At 44.5% G+C, this 24,694-nt stretch overlaps 1 protein-coding gene and 2 non-coding genes across 3 annotated transcripts in view; all 3 read left to right on the top strand.

Moving 5' to 3' along the window:
- The window catches only part of LOC120845910 (ficolin-2-like), a 44,949-nt gene that overhangs the window by 14,686 nt on the left and 5,569 nt on the right, over positions 1 to 24,694 (top strand). Inside the window, exons 3-4 of the mRNA XM_040217473.2 lie at positions 16,635 to 16,740; positions 17,648 to 17,818. Coding sequence (XP_040073407.1) covers positions 16,635 to 16,740; positions 17,648 to 17,818 — 277 coding nt within the window. The remainder of the gene's footprint in view (positions 1 to 16,634; positions 16,741 to 17,647; positions 17,819 to 24,694) is intronic.
- On the top strand, positions 19,123 to 19,197 carry Trnas-uga. Its single transcript has one exon. It is a non-coding gene; the product is annotated as a tRNA-Ser (tRNA).
- Trnas-uga lies at positions 19,426 to 19,498 on the top strand. Its single transcript has one exon. It is a non-coding gene; the product is annotated as a tRNA-Ser (tRNA).

Raw genomic sequence — 24,694 nt, 5'->3', positions numbered from 1 at the left:
TTGAAGTCGGGACGCGCGAGAAGCGTACGTAGAAAAATAAACGTCCGTGGGTCGTCGCGACAGCGGCGCTGTCGGCCATGCTGATTTGATCGTAAGAAGTCAGCTTCGGAGCTGTCGTAGGATTTCGTCGTAACCTGCGCAAAACTTACAAAAATTTTGTTTCGTGAATACGAATTTGTTCTTAAGTTATGTCTTACGCACATTTTTGGCGTAAGATCGTCGCCTGCACTTCCGAAAGTCGCAGGAAAGGTAAGACAGACGCAGACAACGTTGCGAGCAGACGACGTTGCAAAGGAGCAGACGACGCTCAGATAGGGGGTCGCGATCAGCCAATCAGAGCTCGGCGTTCTGACGTCACCGCTACCCCCTGCGCAAGAAGCAGACGAACTTGCCCTCCGCATTGTGTACCCTGCAGACGAAGTTTCATCGTCCGAGTCGAGATCGGGTGTCTTGCACCGCTCTACTTGGCGTACATTTCTTCGTGGCGTACCTTCTGCGTTGGTTGACTTGAGTGGTGTGCGACACGCACGTGCAAAGTATAGTTTCCGACCACAGCTAGCATTTCGCACCCTTTGCTGGGCAAACTTCGCTTGTGTGTTTAAGGTATCCATACTGAGAGCATGCTTCCAAATGTAATCCATGTACTACGGTGGGTGTCGCACGAGCTTGAATATATTTGAACTTCTGGGCTTCGCGTTCTTGGGTTCTATATATTTAATCACTTAATCCAGCGTTGGGTCTTCTGTAATTATGCACTGTTGTAGTCGCTTGTTGATCATTCCGAGGATGATCCGACTCCGTAACATGCGGAAGTGTATCTCGCCAAACTCACATTGGGTTGCGAGTGTACGTAGGTCGGTAAGCCCGTCGTTGAACCGTTTACTGTCTCGCTGGTTCCGTGTTCCAAACACGAAATTCCTGTAGCTGACGTTGTTTGCTGTCTTGCAATGCCTCTCGAACAGCACCACGAGCTTTTCGACACGCATCTCGTCCCCTGGGTTCTCAAACCTGAAAGTTTTGTAAACCCGTCCTGCGTCTTCTCCGACGGTCACGAGAGATGTTGCGGCCTGCACCTCGGCGCCTTGTGACTTGAGTCCAGTGGCGGTTGAAAACAAGTTTAACTCATCCCCACCAGGTTTTTACGACTCTTCAAAGTCGGGAGACATGTCGAGTGGCCTAGGGGGTGGTAGCAGGCTGGCGAGGACTCCTCCCGACGTTGGAATCGTCAAAGTTGGATTCCCGTTCAATGACTGTGTGATCTAAGGAGTCCGCACCGTTTGAGAGTTGTCACTCGCTTTCACTGCTTAGAGCTACTCACACTTGTAACTGGCTGGCCTTAGGTTTCTTCGCTTCTTACACCATGTTGTTTACACGAATAAAGTGTTTATTTACAAGACATTAAAAATAAGGGTGAGGGGGCATAACTCCGTCCGCCATACTCTACAAGGCCCGTCTCGTGATTTCAATCTCCCTTGTTCCCTCGTTGTCTTCCTCACAGTTTACGGACTCTTCGTCTCATTATGAATTCGTACCAGTTTTGTTGATACGCGCGTTGAAAATTGTTAATGACTCTACGTTTACTAGGTAAAATTCCACGTGCCACTCGTGTATTATACAGTTACCTTAGAATACTGCGCCTATTTAGCTCGCTAGTTTTAACAAGGTTATATTTTTCTTCTACTGTGAGGAACTCCCTAGAAGTTCATCAAACGCTTAGGTTAGAGTCCAGGTAATCAGGCTTTGCAAGAGTTGTGTATGATCGCCACATTAGACTGTAATTTTTAACAGAGGATGCGTTTATGGGCTGCATTTCACGCGAAAAGTGTAAATTTCGAGTTTGAAGAAAGAACATTAAACGCAGGTCAAGGCAATATAAATTATTCATAAATCATGTCAGCAAGACCTACGCATTCAACGAATACAGAGGGCTCACTTAGTAGTAATCATAAGTTATACATATACAAAACTAGGAACAATTAATCGCCAACAATGAAATGCACAGAAGGACTTAGTAGGAAACGAACTTCGGACAATGTGATCCGCAGTCCGACGTCTTGGTACGGCGTCAGAAACAATGGGGGGAATTAGAGCGCAGGCAGCCGGACTAGGTCTGGCTCGTCGCTGACGATTGCCTGCATTAGCAAGTGAGTGTCCGCGGCGAGTGATAGCTAGGCCGACATACTTTGTACGCAGGGGGCCACTGGGGGCGAGCCCTATATAGTTCAGCATGAAACTTAGTCCGCAGACGACCACTAGTGGTGAGTCATACTCACTCTAGCTTAATTAGTCAGCAGACGCCTTCCGGCGTTCATCATACGTGTATCAGAAACAACTAATCAAGACCATCTTGGCGAGCAGTGGAATATAACTTTATCGTCTTCTCCTACTAGTCAATGTACTATCGTGGACACTGTTAGCTATAACACGGCAGCGGCGGCCGCCCCGTACCCCCAGCGCCTCATAGCAGGCGCCGTCCGAAACTCCGCACATGCGCCTTGTAGCGGACTCGGTCTTCCCGCCTCCGAGCACACCCTCACTTTGTCGTCTGCTAGGCACAGAGCAGACGACGCCACAGCGCTCATCAAATTTCGCTGAACACGGTTCAGCGAACCACCGCGTAAGCGGTGTCCACGGTTGATTCCCTGACTCCGCTGGCTAAGGATAGTAATCGCCACTAATTGTAATATTACGGTAGACTACATCTTTCTATGGGACAAACTTGCAGTTATATTCCTTTTCACTTTAGGTCTAAGCGCAGCGGACGCTGCGAGACGATAGGGCCAACCAAGCAGCGACAAAAGCGCACTTTTTGCACCTTATTGTGTCCCCCGGTGATGCACTCAGTGACGTTGCACCTTTGCCGTTATTTGATTGGCTCTGTCTTTTTGTAGCGTACGCTGCACTCGGACTTTAGGTGAAACGGAGTACAACAGTCTATTACTGTATCAGACCTGCTGCGCTCGTACTCGTTTGCAAACGTATATTGTTAAAGATGCATTGCGAAATCGTGTTTCTGAAAAAGCCAAAAAAAACAAAAAAAAACGTAGACACTGTTAATGCCCCAATGACTCTGCAATCTGCTTCAATAAAAATCGCCGGTTTAAAATGAGTTTGAGACCAGTTCTCTAGGGCGAGGGTACCAGACGAGCAGCACTGGCATCGCCTGCTCTGCGCCTAGCAGACGACAAAGCGAGGGTGTGCTCGCAAACGGGAAGAGCGAGTCCGCCACACAGCGCATGCGCGGAGTTTCGGACGGCGCCTGCTATGAGGCGCTGGGGGTACGGGACGGCCGCCGCTGCCGTGTTATAGCTAACAGTGTCCACGATAGTACATCTCGTGCTGGCATATCCCGATACACCCCCTTTCTTTACTGAGCGAGAAGGAATGCCGGGCTTGAGGGATTGCGGGATCTGCTTAATGTTCGTGACTAATCCCAGATGACGGGACGGTTGCCTCAACCGCGCTGAGGTGCGAACAGGAATGCCGGTCCGGTGTTCTTGCTGCCGCAGCGTCACGCCTGGTTCAGCTGCAGACGAAGTTGTCGGTGTTAGCTCTTGCGTGCTGAGCTCAGCGTGCGGCAGCACGAGGGTTGAGGCGTCGCCGTGTCAGTGGGAATGGCGGGCTCGGGCCGCCAGTGCTCGCTGAATGTTGGTTGCCTCGGTGAGAACCCTATCAGCCGTCGTCGGGGGGTTACGGACGAGGCCCCTGAAGATGTCGACCCTTACGCCGCGCATTAGGGCTGAACTGCATGTAAGCGATTTACCGATCGACGATAGGAGCGACGGCGACAGCGACGAGAGTCAGCGACGAGCGACAAATATTTCTCACCGTCGTTCGTCGCGTCGCTCGGTTTTTGAATTTCTAGAAAACTTCGCTCGTCGCCTTCGTCGTTTGTTCCCGTCGCTTTCATGCGGTTCGCCTCGTCGCGCGACTTACCGAGTGACAGCGGAGCGGGTTGCAGTCGCTTGTTTCGTCGCTTGCCAAATCGCTTACATGTGGTTTATACTTTAGGACTTGTAGCTTCTTTGCTTCTGTGGCCTGAGGGTCGACGCAGAAACTCAGGCGCAGGGCCTCTTCTACGAAGCTAGTGACTGTCTCATTCGAGCCTCGAGGTTTTGAGCGCAGCAGCTATTCGGCACTCTCCCATGGATGTTGATTTGAAAATGTCCGCCGAAGACTCCCTTTGAGCAGCTCTCAAAAAGTGATCGTCGTTTTGTGGTTTTCGTATCGGTGTCGCGCCGTTCCCTCAAGAGAAAAATATCTGTTCTGCTGGCACTGGTCCGGCTTCCATCCATTATGACGAGCCACTCGTTCGTACAGCTGGATCCAGTCGTCAACGTCTTCACGAATATCACCGCGGAATAAAACAGCTGTCCGAGGGGCAACGGGCAGGTAGACGACGGGGGCGGCGGCAGGGGTTTGGGACGATTGGTTGCTCATCGTCGGATTCGTCGACTGGTCGGTCTTCTTCAACAGTTGACCAAATTCCGGGGAAAAACTTTGAACACGGCAGCTTCCCCTGGCCACGGTCATTTCCACCGTCGGTCTTCTTGAGTCGGGGACTGGGCTTGCACTGCGCGGCCTCGGAGGGGAACAATTCAGGGGCGCGTTACCAGCACCTCCGTTAAAATGTCACGAATGACAAACGATGAAGCGGCGAGTAACTGGAAAAACTAAACCTTTATTAAGGGGCCAACTTGTGCCCCCCCCCCTTCCCCCCCCCCCCCACCCTCCCCCAAACAACAAAGAAAAAATAGAGGTATAGGCGTCGCGGGCATCGAAGGCGGCGTAGCAGCTGTATCGAACGCCGGAGAAACACTGACCCTGGTCACCACGCGGATCCCCTTGCGTATACACGCGTTGTCTCCTAGAACCATCGGTGTAGAAGTTTCGATGCGCACACAGTAAAAGTGTTTACACCTTTAAGGGTGTAAAAGGGGTGGTTTAGCAACTTAACCCTCGGCTACACCCTTTTCACACCCTAAAATCTAGGTATACACCCTCATAATTTTACCGAAAGGGGTGCTGTTTTGTGTTACATCCTACATTTAGTGAAGGTTGTGAGAAGGGTCTAAAAGAGGGTGCTAAATAAATAATATGAAATGGTTTTGCAAAGCTTATATATGGCTCTGTCCATAATGTACAGGTAAGATTTCTTCTTGAAAGGCAACAGTTGTTATGATGAAAATAATCCCTGGAGAAGGGGAACAAGGGGGACAAAGGACAAACATAAATCTCCAAACACAGCTAGGTAACTGGTTTGTCCTTTGTCCCCCTTGTTCCCCTTCTCCAGGGATTATTTTCATCATTACTGTCCAGCTCGCTTGCACCTTTGCATTTAATTGCATTATAATCATAACAGTTGTTAGCAGTCTAATTTTTATAATGTCAGTTGTAATTCATGCAAATAGCTGATAATAAAGCGTCTCTTTTGCATACAATTTTTATGTTTGCAAACAAGATTTTATATATGCGTTCATATTTAATTTTCTTACGAATCACTCCATGCTCAGAAATTGGAAACTAGGGTGAAATGCTCTATACTAGCATTGTTTACAAATATTTATATATGGAAGTGTACAGTAAGAAAATCAGTTAGTCTCGAGTTTATATCTCACAACATTCAATCAAAATATAGTGAAAATGTTTGACAAATATCCATGACATGCCGCTAAAACCTGTCACATGACCATGTCAACCTGGGTAAACTATTCATTTGAGAATATGATGACATGCACAACAACTCACACGAATAAAGAGGAAAAACCCATTATAAACCAGTCCGAGACATCCCACACAAAAATGGTCTATGGTCGTCTATGGAAACTTCAATGGCAGGCTATCACCCCCTGTATCTTTGCAAGGTCGGCCTTAGAAATTGAATAATACTGTTACAGCCAGCTATAGAAAAGTTTAGGGCCCTGTGTCTGAAGACTGGGAACCAATCAATTTTATTTTCTCGTCTATAGAAAATTCTATGATTCCGACTCTAAAGACTGGGAACCAATACATTTTCTCTACCCACCTATAGGAAATCCTATGGCGATGTGTCTAAAGTCTCAGGGCTATGTTTCAATAACAACAATAAGAATAATAATAATCAATAAGTTAGTGTTTTAACAGTGTCCAGGGACATCCAATTGGTCTTCTTGCTGGCGCAGCGCAATAGAACGCACAGACAGACGCTTGCGCGCTCGCAGTCACACACATACACGCGCGCATGCACGTGCACACGGATGCACACGCGCAAACGCAGGCCAGCGCGCAGGCGCGCACGCACGCACAAACGGAGACGCACACACACATGCGCGCGGACGCATCCACACTCGCGCGTACAAACACGCACACACACGCCAACCAATACGGCGAAGGAAACGTTGCTTGAGCTAGTTTCGGTTTCGGTTTACACAAAAGAAACAACCTAACGTTTAAAGAAAACCCAAGATTTACTCACTTTTTGTAATGTTTTACATTATTATTGTAGTGAAATTCTTATTGTTACTAATATAATAATAATTTGCTTAGTATCGTTTAAAAAATAAATAAATAAATAAAAAGGAAAAGAGACTCTTGAAGACTGCGCAAGACCATTGCTAATGCAATCAGCTTTCGTTGAGTTGCCGAACTTGATGGCCGTTGGAGTTTCAGAGGCTTCGGGAATCTCTTTCCTTTTTACGTTATAGACGTTTTAGCGGATATTTTAGATATCTTCCTTATGAATGCGGTGTCCAAGAATAGCTAGCAATGACTGAGAGCTGTGAGACGCTGCGTCTTGCCAACGCCCGTAAGTTCAGGACAGCATGGACGACTCGTGCAAACGCCGGTAAGCAACTTTCTTTGTTTCTGCGAAGTGGGCTGCTGTTTCAAACCTTGTCGTGTACCGTGTGCTTGCTAAGCTATGCTTCATTTTAACTAGAGCGATGCTATATGCACTATGTAGTGCACTTTGGACGGAAATTGCTATACGCACTACGCGGAGAGCTCATGCCGCTCGGGCCACCCTTTTTCGAACTGCGCGTGTATCACTGGGGAGATTAACACAGCCCCCCGCCTGCGTTCACGCCGCTTCGCGGCGACAGTATGCGGCTGCTAATTAGAAAAGTCAACCAGTACACGCCGCTTCGCGGCGTCCAGCCGGCAACCCAAGCCCCGCTGTAGAGCGTATCTTTTTACAAGCCTGTGTCTCGCTCCGCAGTGCGAGAAGGATTCCCATGCGGCGGAACCGTGGGCACGTTCTGGGCGCCGTCCAACGACGCTCCTCCGACGACGCTTTTGCGGAGCGTTAAAGTGCCGTCTGACGGATGTTCAAGCATTCAATCACCGTCCCAAAGTGTTAATCACAGGTCATGCATTGCTAGTTCTGACGTCTTGCACCAACAGCCGCTCGCCACCGATTTGTTCCATAGCGCGGGAGCGAGAAAAACTTTACAAGAGCGAGCAGCATGATTTTTTTGGCTAAGTTAATGCCTGTGCCGTGGAGACGTGCGGTCTCTTCGCGTTCGCCGAACCGGCACACTTTCAAAGTTCACAATTGTGTAATGTAAAAAAAAAAAAAGTTTGAATGTTACGTTTTTTATACTCCGTTTCGTACACAGCCTGCAACGCATTCAAAGCTAGCGCAGCGGTTTGCATCGCCGACCGTGTCTACGTTCGCCCCATAAAATAGTGCGTCCCGTGCCAAAAAAAAAATATAAATAGAAGCTGAAAAATGTGTTTTTTCTGAGCTAGTAATTGATAGGTGGCGTTATAATTTCGACAGAGGGCAAATATTTTTCAATAAAAAAATAATGTAAACTATTTTAAATTGTTTTCATCCGTGCCGCAGCCACTGCGGGTTTTCGGGTTGTGTGGCACTGGCTGGTTTTGAGAAGATGGCGTCTTATGCAGCAAGCTCAAGTACCTCTCCTGCTCGGATATTTTCGAAGATTCTTTGTGCGGAGATCTCGAAAGAGTGCAAGCAGGTGATCGCCAACGTGTACGCGAGTACAAGAACGCCTTTCCTGGATCGGTCGTGAAGTCCTGGCGACGGTCAGTAACAACACCGGAGTGTGCGCCCGTACTGTCGCGAAGTGCAAGGCGCAGCGTCTATCTGGCAAGGTGGCGTCCCCGAAGCGAAGACCTCGCAACGTAAAAGTTTCGATCACGGGGACCGTCAAGCATGACGATTTTACACACAACACCATTCGCCTGAAGGTGCATCGCAAGTACCCCGAGAGGGAGATTCCTACCCTTGACAGCTATTTCAAAATAAACTGTACAAGTCAACGAAAATAATCCACGGAGAAGGGGAACAAGAGGGACGAAGGACAAGCGCGCTGGCACCTTTGCATTTAATTACATTCTGATTGTAGAGGCCACAACTATTGTCGAGTAACGTCTTAAGATAAATTTTGGGACAAGGCTGCTATCAGTGCGATTCCTCATTCCACGCTGCACGAAAGAAAAATATAACTCGGAGCTGGAGGCAAATAACACTTGCAAAGCGGCAGAGCAGATGGTAGAAATGGGGCCTCTTGGCGATCTATAAATAAAAAGCAAGAAGAAAGTAGGAATTGAAATATGCAGTTTGGCAATGCGCACAATCTTGCATAAAATGTATGTCTAAAAACGAAAAAAATATTTTGCGCGTTAAGTGGGTTTGAACCACCGCTACCGAGACGTCGGTATCGCCACAGCAGCGCCTTGTACCACTCGTCCACGAAACGCGCGGAGTAACATTTTTTTTTAGTTTTTTTTTATGCGCACCACATCTGTACCTTTGACACCGTTGCACGCTATGTATGAAACAGAGTAGAGTGGTGGCGAAAGCCCTCACAATAAGCAGAGCAGCTAGAAAAAGCATGAAAAAGGTGGAAAAAAATTAACTGAAACGCTAATGTCAAACCTGAATATTCGATCGAGTTGAAAGACTACCACCGTGCCAACTCGCCCGGATATTTTTTCTGTCAAAGTCTAATAGCCAATAGTAATAAATAAAAAAAACGTGCTCTTCATAAATTAAGCCGCAACACTGAATGTAAAATAGCGTATGACTTGTATGTATATTCTCAGCGAAAGAAAAGAATGCATTCAAAAAGGGCGAGTCATATTGTTTCCTTTCTGTTAGAGCTTCTTTCAGGTACACGCAAAATGTGGGTGTCTACGTCTAATTGAGTGGAATTGACATTTCCTACAGGGCTGGCAGGGCTGACTCAGTTTGGCTAGCAGCTTGGAACCTACGGGATCCTAGGGAAATGCACCACAAGAGTGGCAGTGACGCCCGTCAAGCACTTCCTCAACGATGGCACCATGAGGAAGGGGGAGCTGCCCTAAAGTGAATGCAATGGCAGGTCAGTCGTTCAGTGAACCCCTATACAGATGATACCAAGCAGAAAATATTAAAAAAAATGTATTATTAGGAACACGGAGTGTGAATCGCACGGACAAGGAGGAGATCAACACAGTGCTGTGTTCCGTTCGTATCCTCTGTTTCCATATTCTTCATGATTTCTTTTTAATTATTGGCTACCAACTGGTCCAATTATTAGCACCCCTAGTCAACAAAAGTATGCTGCTATTTATTTGTATGCATGAACACTGTGCTTACAGTTGAATCCTACAGTCATTGATTAATGAGCAGAAACAAAAACGAGGGTCCAAGCTAGCTATACAGGCTAAACACGAAAAATGTATTTAAGACTGGTTCTCTGAAGGATAACACAAACGCAGAGAAGTGCTAAACAGAGCTGAGTTTTAATATACAAAAAAGGAATAGGCGACCCAAAAGAGGAAACGGAGGGGAAGACATGAAATCGATCTTTACAATTACTCTTCTGTTTACCACCCCTCTACAAAGGGAATTTCTTCCTGGACCTCACAGTGTTATACTGTTGACAACCACTAGTATACCCAAGGACAGTAAACGCATAGAAGCAACTTACTAACATCTGGGTAAATTTGATTAAACAAACAACAGAGAATGCCCTTGAGCTTTCAACCTAGAATATAGAAAATATCATGCGGAACATTAAGATTAAAAAAACACATACGGATATCATGCCTGTTTCTAAAATAAATATAGGCCAAGAAACGTTTTCCACTCGATGGCGAAACACAGGGAAGGCATTCAGCAGATTCCTAGGTTTCATCATTGTTATTGATTCTTTCAGTATATACTTAAGTTGTGGTCATCCTCTTTAGTCAAAATTATTTCAGTAGTGTTCTATAAGAACACACAATTATTACATTAGATCACGCGTTTTGATGCAGCTGAATACAGATCCTTATTTTTCTGCAACATTTATACTAAGTTCAATCGGTCGTTAATGTCGGTTTTGTCGCATGAAGTGTTCTATGAGGTGAGCGAGAATTTCTAGCAGTCCTTGGGACCTGTCGTGCTGTAGGCTTATGTATTACTGGCTTTCTCTTTGTTACTTTGTGGTATTTGGGAGCTGTATCAAAATTAATTCCAGGTCCCAGCTGAACCAAGTGGGTATACCTAAGCGTCACAGACTGCAAGCCACTCTCTTCAAGCCGTACAGAGTGTTTTATGAGGTGAGCAATCATTTCTGGCGGTCCTTGGTACATGGCGTGCTGCAGGTTAATGTAAAACTGGCCTTGTCCAGCTTGATCCAGTTTTACGTAAGGAAAAAGCGGATCTCTATAGTGGGGTGATGCCCGGCTGCATGCACATGCACCCGGTATTTATCTATACATATACACAAAAAACTTTATATTTTGATTGGAACAAAATTTTAAAACAGCGTGATTGGTACTTGGATGCCACCTTCACGGTGTGTTTATGGGGCTCGGAGGACATCAGACAAGCGGATAACCGTCACAATATGTTAATCATAACTAATATACCAAAATGTCTTCATATTTTTAATTAATGATTTTATAGGGCATGTTTCAATTCTAGTTTCAAAGGCAGTGAATATTAAAGACTCACTCGATTGAAACAATTTGCGAATGGCAACAAGTTTCGAGATATTCAATGCTAAAAATCTGCCTTTTCGTCGCCCAATTCCAAAATCTTGCGCTCAGAAGACCTCAGGAGGATGGCGTGGCTTCGAACGCACCTTCACTATCTTGGAAGTATGACGCTGATGCATCCACCAAGGACACACTGTCGAGATAGTGACGACGTGCCTGGTAGGACGGTCATTCTTCTACCCACCATTAATGGCACCAATTCTTGAGATCAAACTGAGCTCGGTTCCTGCATCTGACATTAAAAACGCAAAAGTTGGACAATGAATATCTCGAAGCCGCTTGACTTTTTGTGAATTGTTTAAATCGGGATAGCCTTTAATATTGACTGACTTTTAACACTGCAGTTGCAACGTGGCCCATAAAGCCATTAATTACAAAGCTAACAGATTTCGGTCAATTAGTCAGCATACTGTGACGGTTATCCCCTTTACTAATGTCCGCCGAGTCCCACGAACACACAGTGAAGAAGACATTGACATAACTTTCACGGCCTTTTTTTTAAATTCTGTTAGCTTTCAAATTGAATGCTGTCTACATGTAAAACGACTTGTAGAATGTAATCATGCACATAATTGTTACAAAGCTTTGCTTTTCACCCAATTAAAGTATTGCATTTTCTATCGCAACCTTTCAAACATAAGCAAAGCATCCAGTGTGGTACTCAAAATATATTCTATTCGGCAATAAATTTAACGGACTTCTACTTGGTTTGTCTTTGGCTTCGTACTGAAAATAATAGGCATGTGCGAATCATAGAATTTGGGCTTAAATTGGATAATGATTTGAGATGATTAACTTTTCAGTTTGATATCACATTGTTTCTGCACCTCTCTACAAGCTTGCGAATTCTAGGTCCGTTTACATCAAGTCATCCAGCAGCCGCAGGTTACTTTTTGGGCCACCGAAATTGCTCTTCTCTTGGCGCAGACAGCTCATTATATGTTTACGGGTGAAACAGTGCGAACAAGGACACAGGACAGAGAAGATGTACACAGACGGAGCGCTGACTTTCAACTGTTTATTTTAAAGAGATGCCCAACGGCGTGGTCACACCAAACAACAATTACATCACGACACATGACCGTCACATGATCGTCACAAGTTAAAGTCCCTCAAAAATGCCAACTCACAATCATAAAGATCTATCGAAGGCACGTTGACACAGTTGTCTTTGAACTTGGAAATGTAAAAGGCCTCCGTTATCGTTGGTGACTGTGTCTTCCCAGGACGGTGGTATCTTCCAAAACCGGAGAACAACCACATCTGTCGCAGTTAACCGCCATATTCCCTGACGGAGATGCCCTAATCGAACACGCGTGTTCACATAATCTATCATTAATACAGCGACCGGTCTGGCCGATGTAAACTTTTTTGCAAGTCAGGGAATTACTGTAGACCCCCCCCCCACACACACACACACAGACCCACGCAAGGGACAAACTTGTTTTCATGCTTCTTATCACGTGCGGCCCTGACAACCGATCCCCTCTCCACCCTCACACATAAACATCTCAGCTTAGGCGGTGCTGAGAAAACAACCGGAAGATTGTGGCGTTGCGCTTTCTTTAACCTCTGTGCCACCTTATGGATATAGGCACCACCACCGGTTTCTGCGTAGACTACCTACCCATAACAAACGTTTGGAGGGCGGCTGTCCTGGCAATTTCCTGGTAGGTGTGACTGAGTGCCTCTTGAGGAGGGTGAGAAATCCGGAGGTAGTTATGGGTAGGAATTCTACGCAGAAATCCATAAGGTGGCGCATAGGTTAAAGAAAGTAGCGCAACGCGACGATGGTCCTGTCGTTTTCTCACCACCGGCCAAGCTGGGACGTTTATGTGTGAGGGTGGAGAGGGGATCGGTTGTCAGGGCCGCATATGATAAGAAGCATAAAACAAGTAATCCCCTGACTTATAAAAACGTTACATCGGCCAGACCGGTCGCTGCATTAATGATAGATTATGTGAACACGCGTGTTCGATTAGGGCATCTCCGTCAGGGAATATGGCGGTTCACTGCGACAGATGTGGTTGTTCTGCGGTTTTGGAAGATACCACGGTCCTGGGAAGACACAGTCACCAACGAACTAGAGAGATAACTGAGGCCTTTTACGATTCCAAGTTCAAAGACAACTGTGTCAGCGTGCCTTCGATAGATCTTTGTGATTGTGAGTTGGCATTTTTGAGGGGTTTTAACTTGTGACGATCATGTGTCGTGGTGTAATTTTTGTTTGGTGTGACCAAGCCGTTGGGCGTTTCTTTAAAAATGAACAGTTGACAGTCAGCGCTCCGTCAACGTACATCTTCTCTGTAGAATGTCCTTGTTCGTTCTGTTTTACCGGTAAACATGTTTCACCAACTAGCCCAAATTTCAACAATATTACAGCTCACTGTATATTTTTTCAGAACACCTTCGTCTGTCACGAATTCGAGGGGTACAGCAAGGCGCAAACACAACATTGTCTCATAGACAGCTGTAGAAATATATTATCACGAGCACCTGTTTGTGTGCAATCACCCCCTCCACCGTTGAAAATCACAGCCGTCAACCTTGCCACGCTTGACGCGCTGCATGCTGGATTTTCGCTGCACCGATTGGTGTTCGGACGGGGGAGCTCATATGGCCGGTGTCTGTACATAAAATGTAGCTCATGAAAATTATTTTTCACGGCTACATACGAGACATTATTATGTTTCCTGTTTTTTGCAACCCTCATCTTTATTTGCTGATTGTGGAGGAGAAAGCAAAATTAACATTAGCCAAGGGACAAATATCATCATGTACAATTATGGTCAGTCGGCAGCCCTATACGGTTCTTAAATGTAGGGTGGCGAGGTGAAAAAAGTGTGTTCGTGGCCGACATATATTGTAGCACCGGAGCTCCCTGCCTTCTGTTGGTGTTTGTCCCGTTTTCTTCTTGAAACTTGCCTTCCCTTGGTCATGTTCGCTGATACCGATAAGAACCCATTATCGCACCCAAAGAACGCTGGCGACCGATGAGACCGCCTGACAAAGCGTGTCTGCCCAAACGTCCCTGCTTTTTGTTTTCTCACCTTTTTGGACATATTGTTTCTCATCTGTGCATTTGTTGGTGTCCTCTTATCCAAACAATAACCTCAAACTTTCACAGGGAGGCCGCTGTTTGCAAAAAGAAAAGCGGCCGCTGTAGAAGCAAAATCTGATAGCAAAGCAAAAAAATCACTCATTGCGAAAATGAACCAGTGATGCGTCCGATTCGTGGCGTGGATTCTATTTTTTTATCTCCAAACCTGTCAGCCCATTCTCAGCAATAAATGTAGCAAAATACATCAGTCTAGCAGCGTATCATAGTGTACATCGGAAAAGTATTTCACTACTGAAATACAAATAGATTTCCCAAATGCATCTTGGTACAGAAATAGATACTCAAAAGTGTCCCTAAGATTATATCGCAATACTTTCATGTCGAGATGTTATCCGGATTGTAATTCTTCATTCGTTTTACATTGCTGCAGACGCCGGTTACTTGTTCACACATAAGCACTCTATGCCTGTGTGGAGGCTGATGCTCATGGCCTTAACTGCAGCAAATAATAGCAGTTGATAAGAGCAAACATGTTTTGGCCTTCTACATTAAAATGCATTTTTCTTTTTTTCTTTTACCTAACGCAGGACGAGAACATTCCACCGGCACCATGTGTCCTCTACAACAAGCAAGAGCTGGACGGTGCAGACTTTCTTCACCTTGTTGTGGGTCGTGAGCGCTTGTTCTCCGTTTTTAATGCTGAGAGGGGCTGTGCATGTTGTTGGCAGTATATTGGCTGTTCAGCATCCAGTACGAACGCAAGGCCTTCAGCACGCGGTTGCTCTGGAGAGGATTTTTTTTTGGCTTGAGTGACACAACTCGAAGGGCAGTCGTAATTAAATTTTTGAACAAAGTATGCAGACAGGTGTGTGGTTGAAGAGATATTTTGGTGAGCCGTTTTAAAAGCGTATAATGCACTTTTTTCGTCAGTATTATCAGGTCAATTTTATTTTTCTTACAGAACGAATGATAGAAGGGTTTATGAAAGGTATGTTTCTTTTTCTAACTTTAAACGTCGGGCACTTTCAGTGATAGCTTATGCTGACCTCCTGTAGGTGAGGTGCTTAAATATTTAGCTGTACAAGTTCCTCATCCATAGTCGTCTTCCAGAATTTTATAATTTTACTTGTACATGAGCAAGAGGATAGCGTCGTCTTCTGAAACATTCGCTTTTTTGACGTAAAGTGCGAGTTCATTCTGTGATATTTTCATTAAATGTTTGCAGATAGCATTATTTATGTCATGGAATGGCATGCATTGTATTTTTCATTTGTCTCTTACGGTTCAATAAATGTTAAATTTAACACATTCTCATTGATGTAGTGGGCTTCACTTACTGAAATACTGCTCTGGTTCAGTCAAAGCTAAACCACCCCCTCTACCATGCCTCCAATTAGTAAACTGATGCGCATAAGGGGACAAGTGATAAGCGAAGCTTGTTTCCTGCAATCCTCTGAGACAAACAAAACATGTCACGTGTTATCCAACCAGGAAAGCTCCACGTGCTTCGTTTGTGGCAGCCCGTGATGCTTGCAATGGTTCAGCCGTGCAGTACCATGTTTGGGGCCACTGATTGCTCACTTAGAGTTCGAGAAAGGGGGACGCCGTAGCACTACCCAGTTGTCCTCGGGGTTATGATGTGGCTTGCAAGGAGCTCTTTTGTAATACTTCTTCATGAGGTGAGTTCTGCTCAGTGTGACTCATTATTTCTTTATCACGTGCCTCGTATGTGGTGAAGTTTCAATCCCCCTAAGTGAAAACTGTAAAAGTAAACATAAGCTGTAATTCATATAACAATAATATAAGAATATGAATACCTTTTATAATTTTTGTACAATTTACAAGTTCTGATATGTGTATTGGACACATTCTTATAAAATTTTCACTTGGGCTTGTACTTCATTTCACCTTTCGTCCGAGCGGGGCGGAATCTACCAGCCATCCCGGCCAATCCAGCGTCAAGAGAGCATCTTGTGACCTTGAACAACCAAAACGTCGCGTAATACTCTCCCGGCGCTGGTTTGGCTGGGGTGGCCCAGAATCCACTGGGCCACCGCAGCGGGCGCCCATTCCATGCCAAGCACCCTTCGCCAAGGGTGCTGGGCAAGCACCCACTATAAAGGGTGCTTGCCTGAACACCCTAAGGGTGTTAGCCCTGGGACAATCTGATCTACACCCTTAAGGGTGTAAAAACTTTCACTGTGTAGGATATTCCGACCTCGAATTAGCAAAAAAATTCTCGAATACACCAAAACGCGACATTTACAGAAATAACAAAAAGGTAAATCCGCTCCCAGGCATCGAACCTATGCTCTTTGCGTAGGAGCCGAGCCCGATAACCATTCTGCCACGGGCGCGTTTCCTACTCAGCTAGCTGCGCTTTCGGCAATATGTCGCTCGGGAAAATATGAATACGTCAAGGTGGGCGCCCCGGGCCCCAAGACCGCCCTTGCCAGACGTCTTCAACGTGTCTGTGCGGTTCCCCGAACCAGGCGGTAGAGGATCGGGTACTTTGGGGTATAAATATCATTACTTCGCATAAGCATAAAGAAGTCAGAAACAAGCTTGATTTTGTGCTTACTCCTCAATCGACATCCAGGTGATCCAACGTCGGTCCTGGGACGAACTTGAGGGCAATGGCTTCGAGAAATCGGAAAAAGACTATGAAGAAGGATTTCGCGGAGGCGCGTCTTCATACTGGATAGGCAAGTTATACCAATCCTTGTGCATTCACTTAGAAAATTCAACCAGAAATGATAAGAAAAGCATGCCTAGGATCCCGCCAAACTCATCTTAATGGAGAATACGTTTACAGGTGTCACGTGCCATCGTGACGTCACATCACATGGTAACGTCACGCGACGTGGTAAACCTTCCCGCTAAATTTAATGGTGAACATAAAACGCTCAAGTCATATCTGTCAGTGACGTTACATATTTATCTACAATTACCCCCAATCAAATGAAAAAAAAACACCAAAAAACATCTGCATAAAAATGTATTATTGCGTGAAGAAAAAAGATCCATAAAACTGATTCTTGCATTACACAGAAAACAACAAAATGTGGAATCGTTATTGGCCTACATTTCATCTTGATCACGAGGGGAAACAATTATAGAACTATACTTATTGAACTGTTATATGCTCCCACTGCTATGGGTGCACATAATTATATGCAAAACATCGTGAATTAAAGAAATGTGTGAAACGTTATTATATTACTCAAATATATTTTTCTTTTCAATGCACTATCTTTAGATTGGTTTGTTCTATGCTTCTTGCTAGTAAACAACAGGTCAGTAAAGTGAATAAAGTCAGTGAGACTTTGCCTACGATTGCGGGCATTTATATTTAAAATAGGATGCTAATTTCTGCAGTTTTGTTCACTTTACTGACGCCAGGTCAGTAAAGTCAGCGAGTCTTTACAAACACTTTGCTGGCTTTCAGGTTTAAAATGTGATGCTCATTCCTGCAGCTTATGTTAGGGGTAATCTTACGCCTTACCTCAATCATAAAATAATCAATTTTAAAAAAACATTTATGAGTTAGTCTTACTTTGCAGGATGTATTGGTGTTTTAATCCTGAATGTATTTCTTACATTCCACTAAAGGGCTCACCAATATTCATGCCCTCACGAGCCATCCAAATAGCGATCAAGTTCTCAGGATTGAACTGACAACACTAAAGGACGAAACAATTATTGTACAGTATGGTAAATTTAAAGTCGGTCCCAAGAAAGACGGCTACCGACTGACCGTCGGCGATTACACGAGCCCTAATGGTAAATATCGGCGCTTTTACCTTGCCTCTTGCACTCTGCTCTCGCGTCGCCTGCAGCGCTGCGTTAGTCGGTGGGTGCTGGAACTTTTAAAAGACGCTCTTCACATGAGGTTAGAAACAAACTTCAGAAATTTAAACTTTTACTCAGCATGTGACGGCCAGCATCATACAGGGTTTTTTTATGATCGTTTGTGTGAACTCTAGAAAATTCAGTGTGAACCGTGTCTTTCACAGCGCTGGATTAAGGGAAAGGGGGGGGGGGGGGGGTAAGCAGGCTGCAGCCGATGGCCCAATCCCTGGAAGTAGAGGAGGGGGAACTATTATTTCAATGTTTTTAAATGTAGCCCCAGTTAATTAAACAAGGAGGCAGAGCTTTCGTCTAATGCAATTTCGTTTAGTTCAAGTTACATTGCGAGGGGTTTGAATACATTGACCTGCCACCTCGCAGCATTTGTGGATGCGTTGCCGCGGAGACTTTTCGAGTTTTCTCTTAATCACTGTAACTAAATGGTAACGGGAAAAGACGCTTGTTATCACCTTCTCTGAGCAGGCGCTGACTCCACTAAAAGGGAAGCTCGTTACGCTCTTCGAGAATCACAACCAGATGCGGATTGTCGGGCCAGTTGCGACCTCAAATCTCTACAATGATAAAAATATACGTACTCGCACGCTGTTAGAAAAACAAGTTAGCAAAAAGATAGTAACTGCAGCCATTATTAGCCCTCTATGACCGTCACTACCTCTCTTCTAACTGTTTCACCTCAAATGCACCACAGCAGTAAACGCGGTAATTACTAATATTAGCTAAGACATCGGAATAGTAATTTGTACTTCTCAGTGTGGAAAAGGAAAATAAAGATGATCTGAATCACGATGCATATCGTAATTTAAATCAGATCAGTTCCGCAGTGACTATTTAAATCTAACCTTACGCACCAAAGTAATCCCGACATCTATTTTAATTACCGTTTGTCTTTTCTTTGATTCCTTCCATGAACATTTTTCTGTATTTAAATCCCAGAATCCTCAGAAGAGTTATATGGGGCTGAAGACGAGCACACGAGCAAGAATGAGTGATATTTTAAACAAATCGGAGCGTTAAGTTTTCTTTCTTCCTCACGCTTGTGCGTGAGTTACGTAACGTCTTTTTGCAAGCAAATCAGAACGCAAGATAAAAAACTAAACAAAATATTTTATTATTATTTAGGTAATACCAATCTTTCACGTTTAAAAATATATCTGTAGATAAAAAAAAATCCAAACTGGTGGCAGTTGATAAAACCGTTTGCTCTACTGACGTCTAAACCCTTGTTAGCTCAGTTGGTAGAGTGCTCCACCTGAAATGGAGAGGTCCCGGGTTCGATGCCCGGACCAGGCGGATTTTTTTCGGTTGCTCACCAGTCACCTAGCTGTGTTTGGAGATTTTTGTTAGTCCTTTGTCCCTCTTGTTCCCCTTCTCCAGGGATTATTTTCATCATTCTTGTCCAGCTCGCTTGCACTCTTGCAATTAATTGCATTATAATTATAACCTTAAATTGCAAGCTTCTCCCTCGTTGGTGTTAGACTGGTGGCAGCTGATAAAACCCGTTTGCTCTACTGACGTCTAACCCCTGGTTAGCTCAGTTGGTAGGGTGCTCCACCTGAAATGGAGAGGTCCCGGGTTCGATACCGGGACCAGGCGGATCTTTTCGGTCGCTCACCAGTCACCTAGCTGCGTTTGGAGGTTTGTGTTTGTCGTTTGTCCTTCTTGTTTTCCTTCTCCGGGGATTGTTTTCATCAAACTTTTAGATTAAAAAATATACGAAAGAGTCAGACGAAGAGGACAGACAGGACAAACATCTTTGCGACCTCAGATCCTGTCCGTCCTCTTCGTCTGACTCTTTCGTATATTTCTGAATTTATTACCAACGCGCTCAATCCAAGTTTAAAGTAGAGTTGACCCATGCATGACCAAAATGGAACGCTTCTTGGTATATCTAGAATATTCCAGTATACTTTTACCCCGAGTGTAAAAGATAACGAGGCCAGAACGACCTTGCCTAGTCAGTCTCGCCTTAGCTCACTTCCGAACATTCTAGGCCGAATCTTTGAGAAACCGAGTGTATACTCGATAAGGATCCGAACGCAGCCGAGCCGACTATCTCGCACCCTTTCGACGCGACGCACTCTCGCTTTCGCCGGCGCCCGACTCTGCATTTCTGACCGCTCGGACGCTCGCGACGCTCTATACAGTTATATTGGTTTACAGATTTGGTTGTTCGTTGTAGTTTGCGCGCAATATCGCCCGGTTAAACGTTTATTTAAGTTCATTATTTTATCGTCCATTCGCATTCATCGGTAAACAGTGATCTAAATCTAACTAATTTGTAATAAATCAAATACATTTAGTTTAATTAAAATAGATTCGATTGAAATCAAACAAATCTTATTATTTACTTATGATTAAAAAAATGATATATATATGGGTGCAGGCAAAAAGGGTCGAATTTTTAATTTCGGTGAAAGAAAAATATTTTATGGCGCCGTTTCTAAAACCGCAGTCGCCACAAACCGCAAGTTCGTCGGATATTTCGTTCTCGACTTATAAATTTTTAAAGAGGCCGCGGCGGAAAGCGGTGTTTTTCACACCCGTCGTGGGTCGGATGCTTCGCTCGATCTTGCGCCGTGGATGTTCAGTCCACATTATACTAACTTTTTTCAAGCACTCTGTGGACACATTTAAAAGGCTCCAATACCATAAATAGCTTTAGGCGTTTTGCTTTTTTTTTTCTGTAAAAATGTCAAAAACGCCCCCTCGGTCAATTGTTGACGGACTTTGACAATTAATTACTGGCGATCTACTTGAGTTACATTGATATTTTGTATGTCCACGGAAAGCCCAAAACACGCTCTCTATTTGTATTATAAAATGACTCGTCTGTATAAAATATCCTTTGCGGTACGTTTACGTTAATGTTATGCGAAACCCAAAAAGTACCATTTTTTGAAATTGATTTTCTAAAAAAAACATTTTTTATTTTTTTATTTTTTGTTCAAATGTAGATATCATAGTTGTCTACACGAAAATCAAGCCGAGAACGTGTGTATTTTGTTTGTATGTTTAATATTTAGGCCTCAATATCGGAAAAAGACGTCCTTGTTTTGCAACACCTAAGTCAGACATAGAGACCCACACACTAAACATTCTAACACCCATAATCGTGTAAAAAGGGTGTAAGAAGGGTGTAGGTTAGGAAAAACACCCTTTTTACAAGCTTTTTACACGATTTTTGAATATCGGTGGGTGTTAAAAGGGTGTGCTGACGTTTTACACCCTTTACACGCCCTCTTTACGCCCCACTCGCAGCGATGGTGTCTGAAATCGTGTAAAAAGGGTGTATGGGCGAATTATACGCCCTTCATCCACACGGTGTGAACGGGGCGTAATGGTGATGCTGTTAAATATACCCATGATTTCATAGCCGTTCATATTGAATTGAATTGAATTGGTTTTTATTTAGACACTAGGTCAAGGGTAACTGGACAAAAGGCAGATTATCTCTGCCTGACGTGGTCCTATCGCCCGTTTACAATGCAAGAAATATTTATTGCTTTATTACAATACAAAGCAATATTTATTGCTTTGGTGAAACTGTCGTTGAGTACGGCGGTACAAACGTACAAACATCGAGTATAATTAATCACCACACGGAATCGCGTATGATTAGGAAGTGCTAGAGAATAGTTTTTGCAACCTCTATTGAACTCTTCGTTCGACACGAGCCTAAAATTACGTTTTGCGCGTGCATCAGTTTTATCCGTTCAACCTTGATTATAAAAAAAAAAAATCATCTCCGCTCGCAAAAAAAAAAAGAAGACGTGTAAATATACAACCTAGGCAGCACACACTATTGCGCTGTTATGGTATTTAATCGGAAAGAATGTGTCGATATTATTTTGGTCTAACCAATATCTGAAAAATGGGATGGGTCGCGCCGACGCTGTCCTGACATACCGTACTTGGCGCCCTTTATGGTTGACTGTCAAGAGTGTCCTGCGTGAATCGGCTATGCCGGCGAGGTATTTCTATTTCTTGACTGCCTAAAATCGGACGTTAAAAAAAAACAATACAAAGCAAGATTAAGCGAAATAGAATCTGCTTACTTTTAGCCTGAGAAAGACCTTTTAAGCTGAAGACTTGAACAAACTGTGGCGCCCTCATTTCGGATATTACAAACTCACATGACTGGGTTTCGCACTACTTATAGCACCTTCACTGATACTTTATTTTGGAGTGTAGCTCAGAAGAAACAATGTCGCAAGACAATCGAAAGTGCCGGATTAATGACATCCCCAGGGACGCGACTCTTATCTCTGCGTAATGACGCCAAAATATCTAGCTTTCCGATGCTTTTGTTTTTTCCGGTGTTTCTTTGGTACACGTGAAACCGCGTCGTCGGCGGCGGCGTTCAAAATGGTTTTTCGTATTTATCTTGTGATCTCGCGGTCCGCACCAGATCATGCGCGTCTACAGGAGTGGCAGTTTGAGACGCTCAAGGTTGTACTACGCAAAGCAAGCCCTGACGAGTCCGATTTCGCGACCTTCCCTGGGCAGGGCAGGTGGCAATACAAAGCAGCAGAGGGAGATTAGCGGCTTTGTCCAACCCCTTTGACCTCGTCTTCTGATAAGCCTCGAAACCTTCTTTTGTGTCTTCGTGTTGCTGTGAGCGAGTGCGAAGGCCGCTTCTAGCAAATCAGAGGGGTGACGCAAAACACGTGACCGCTCTCCGTAGGACAAGGACGCTTCGACGAAAATTTCTCACGTGATTCGCTCTGACGCGCTGATGGGCTACTGGGGCCGTAGTCTTTGCAGTATGCCAAGTTATGTCGAGTTTTAGGGGCCACGTAGGTCCGGTTTACAAAAGGGGGGCGCCCGTCAGTGTATTCCTGTTTTTCGTGCGTTTGAGTCGCGGCCGTGATCTTTCGTCGTGAACGGCCGGAATACATCCATGCCAACTTTACGGAAATGGTCGTTTATTTCGTCGGAGTCCATGGAATTATTCTGCTGTATTTGTTGGACGCGTTTCGACAAAGAGCTGCTCATCGGCGGCCGCGAGACTTCCGTTGAATGTGATCGACCGCCTTCAACCTCGGCATTGTGTTTGCGTTGTTTTGTGCTGCCCGAATCGGATTACGCATCTATCACGACAAAGAGGTGCTCATCGTCGACCGCGAAATTTCCGCTGTCTGTGAGCGACCGCCTTCATCCTCGACATTGTGCTTGTGGATAGTTCTGTGCTGGCCGAATCGGATTATGCATCTATCACGGATTACATGAGATCGCTGTTTTATTTGTAAGTACTCTGCAAGCATGCTTCTGATAGTAGTCCAAGGGAGCTATGTTCGACAAATATTTCATTTCTTTTAAAAAGAAACGGAAGTGACGGAAGCGACGATATCGCGTTTGATTGGTTGGAAGGTCAAATGGCAAAAATAGGTAACTTTCGTCATTTGAACCTCTAACCAATCAAACGCGATATCGTCCCTTCCGCCACTTACGTTTATTTTTAGGAGTAACGAAACATTTATCGAACATAGGCTCCCTGCTTCCGTTTCAATAGACCATTTTACTGTTTACAAACATGAACTGCCGCTTACGTCTATAGCAACTCCCGGTCGTACCGTCTTTGCAAGCCTGTCAGTTTTGTCCACGTCACCAGTGCAAGGAAGCATAAACGTCACAAGAAAAGTACAGTTGGAGATTCAACTAGGGCCTTCGGTTGTACAATTTGAAGGGGTTATAAAACAATACCCGGTTGAAATATTCATGACCTTACACGCACGGACCGCCACTGGTTTAGAAGCGAGTCGGTCGTGGTAGAATTGCGAGGATAAAAGAGAACTATTTCTTTCAGTCTTGCCTTCGCCAAGTTTGATGACGTGCGCATGAACGTAGCTTTGCCCTTTGGCACGCTTGTAATTGCACGCACTTGCCTGCATAAGCTGAGACATGGCTGCGGCCAGATGACCTGCTTGCAATCGTCTAAAGGGAATTTTGTAGAACCTGTTAGAACCTTGATTAAAAAATAAAAAGTGAACCAGACATTTGCAGTCATTTTCTCGTGCACTCTTTTGGGTTAGTACGCGCTACTTTATGGGTGTTGGTAATCGCGCCTTTTTTATTTCCCTTTCTGGCGGTGATACAAACAATTTAGAGGGCGTACTGCGCAGACATAACGCCCTAATAAAAAGGCGTACAGTGGAATCACACCCTAATTCAAAGGTGTTCGGAATAACGCCGTCCTTTAAGGGTGTTAGGGAAAAACACCCTATTCTAGGGGCGTTAGGAATAACGCCCTTTCTTTAGGGCGTTTTGCTGCACCCAAATGGGTGTTAGTTATAGGACAAGCCATTTACACCCACAGGGGTGTTACGATGTTTAGTGTGCATGCGTCTCTATGAATTGTGAAAAAGTTTTCTTGAATTTTCTTCTGCATTTTGTAATCAATTATAAACGGATTTTGTGGTATTGAATATTTTTTTATATTTTGATAAGAGCGGGAACCACGAGATACATATCTAACCAAATCAGTAGTCCTAGTAGACTTTCAATAACCAAAGGGCACAGACGTTGTATTGTTTCGATTTATAAACCTTTCACAGTAAACTAGCACGACTAGCTATAAGCTGTCATATTACTAAGACAAAGAAGGTCACCACATCGTCGATATATTATATACAATTCTTTCCGAAACCAAACACTGGGGTTTGTTCACCCCACATCGCACAGGTCACCAGGGAATGTCCTTTGACTTCCGTAATACACAAAAGTGATGACACAGAAACGGTCCGAAACACAAATAGTGTGTCACGGAGAGGAACAGGAAATAAAAATAAA

The sequence above is a fragment of the Ixodes scapularis genome, unplaced genomic scaffold, assembly GCF_016920785.2.
Source record: "Ixodes scapularis isolate PalLabHiFi unplaced genomic scaffold, ASM1692078v2 PGA_scaffold13__105_contigs__length_92229423, whole genome shotgun sequence".
Taxonomy (NCBI): domain Eukaryota; kingdom Metazoa; phylum Arthropoda; class Arachnida; order Ixodida; family Ixodidae; genus Ixodes; species Ixodes scapularis.
This window is presented reverse-complemented; position numbering and strand designations above follow the sequence as displayed.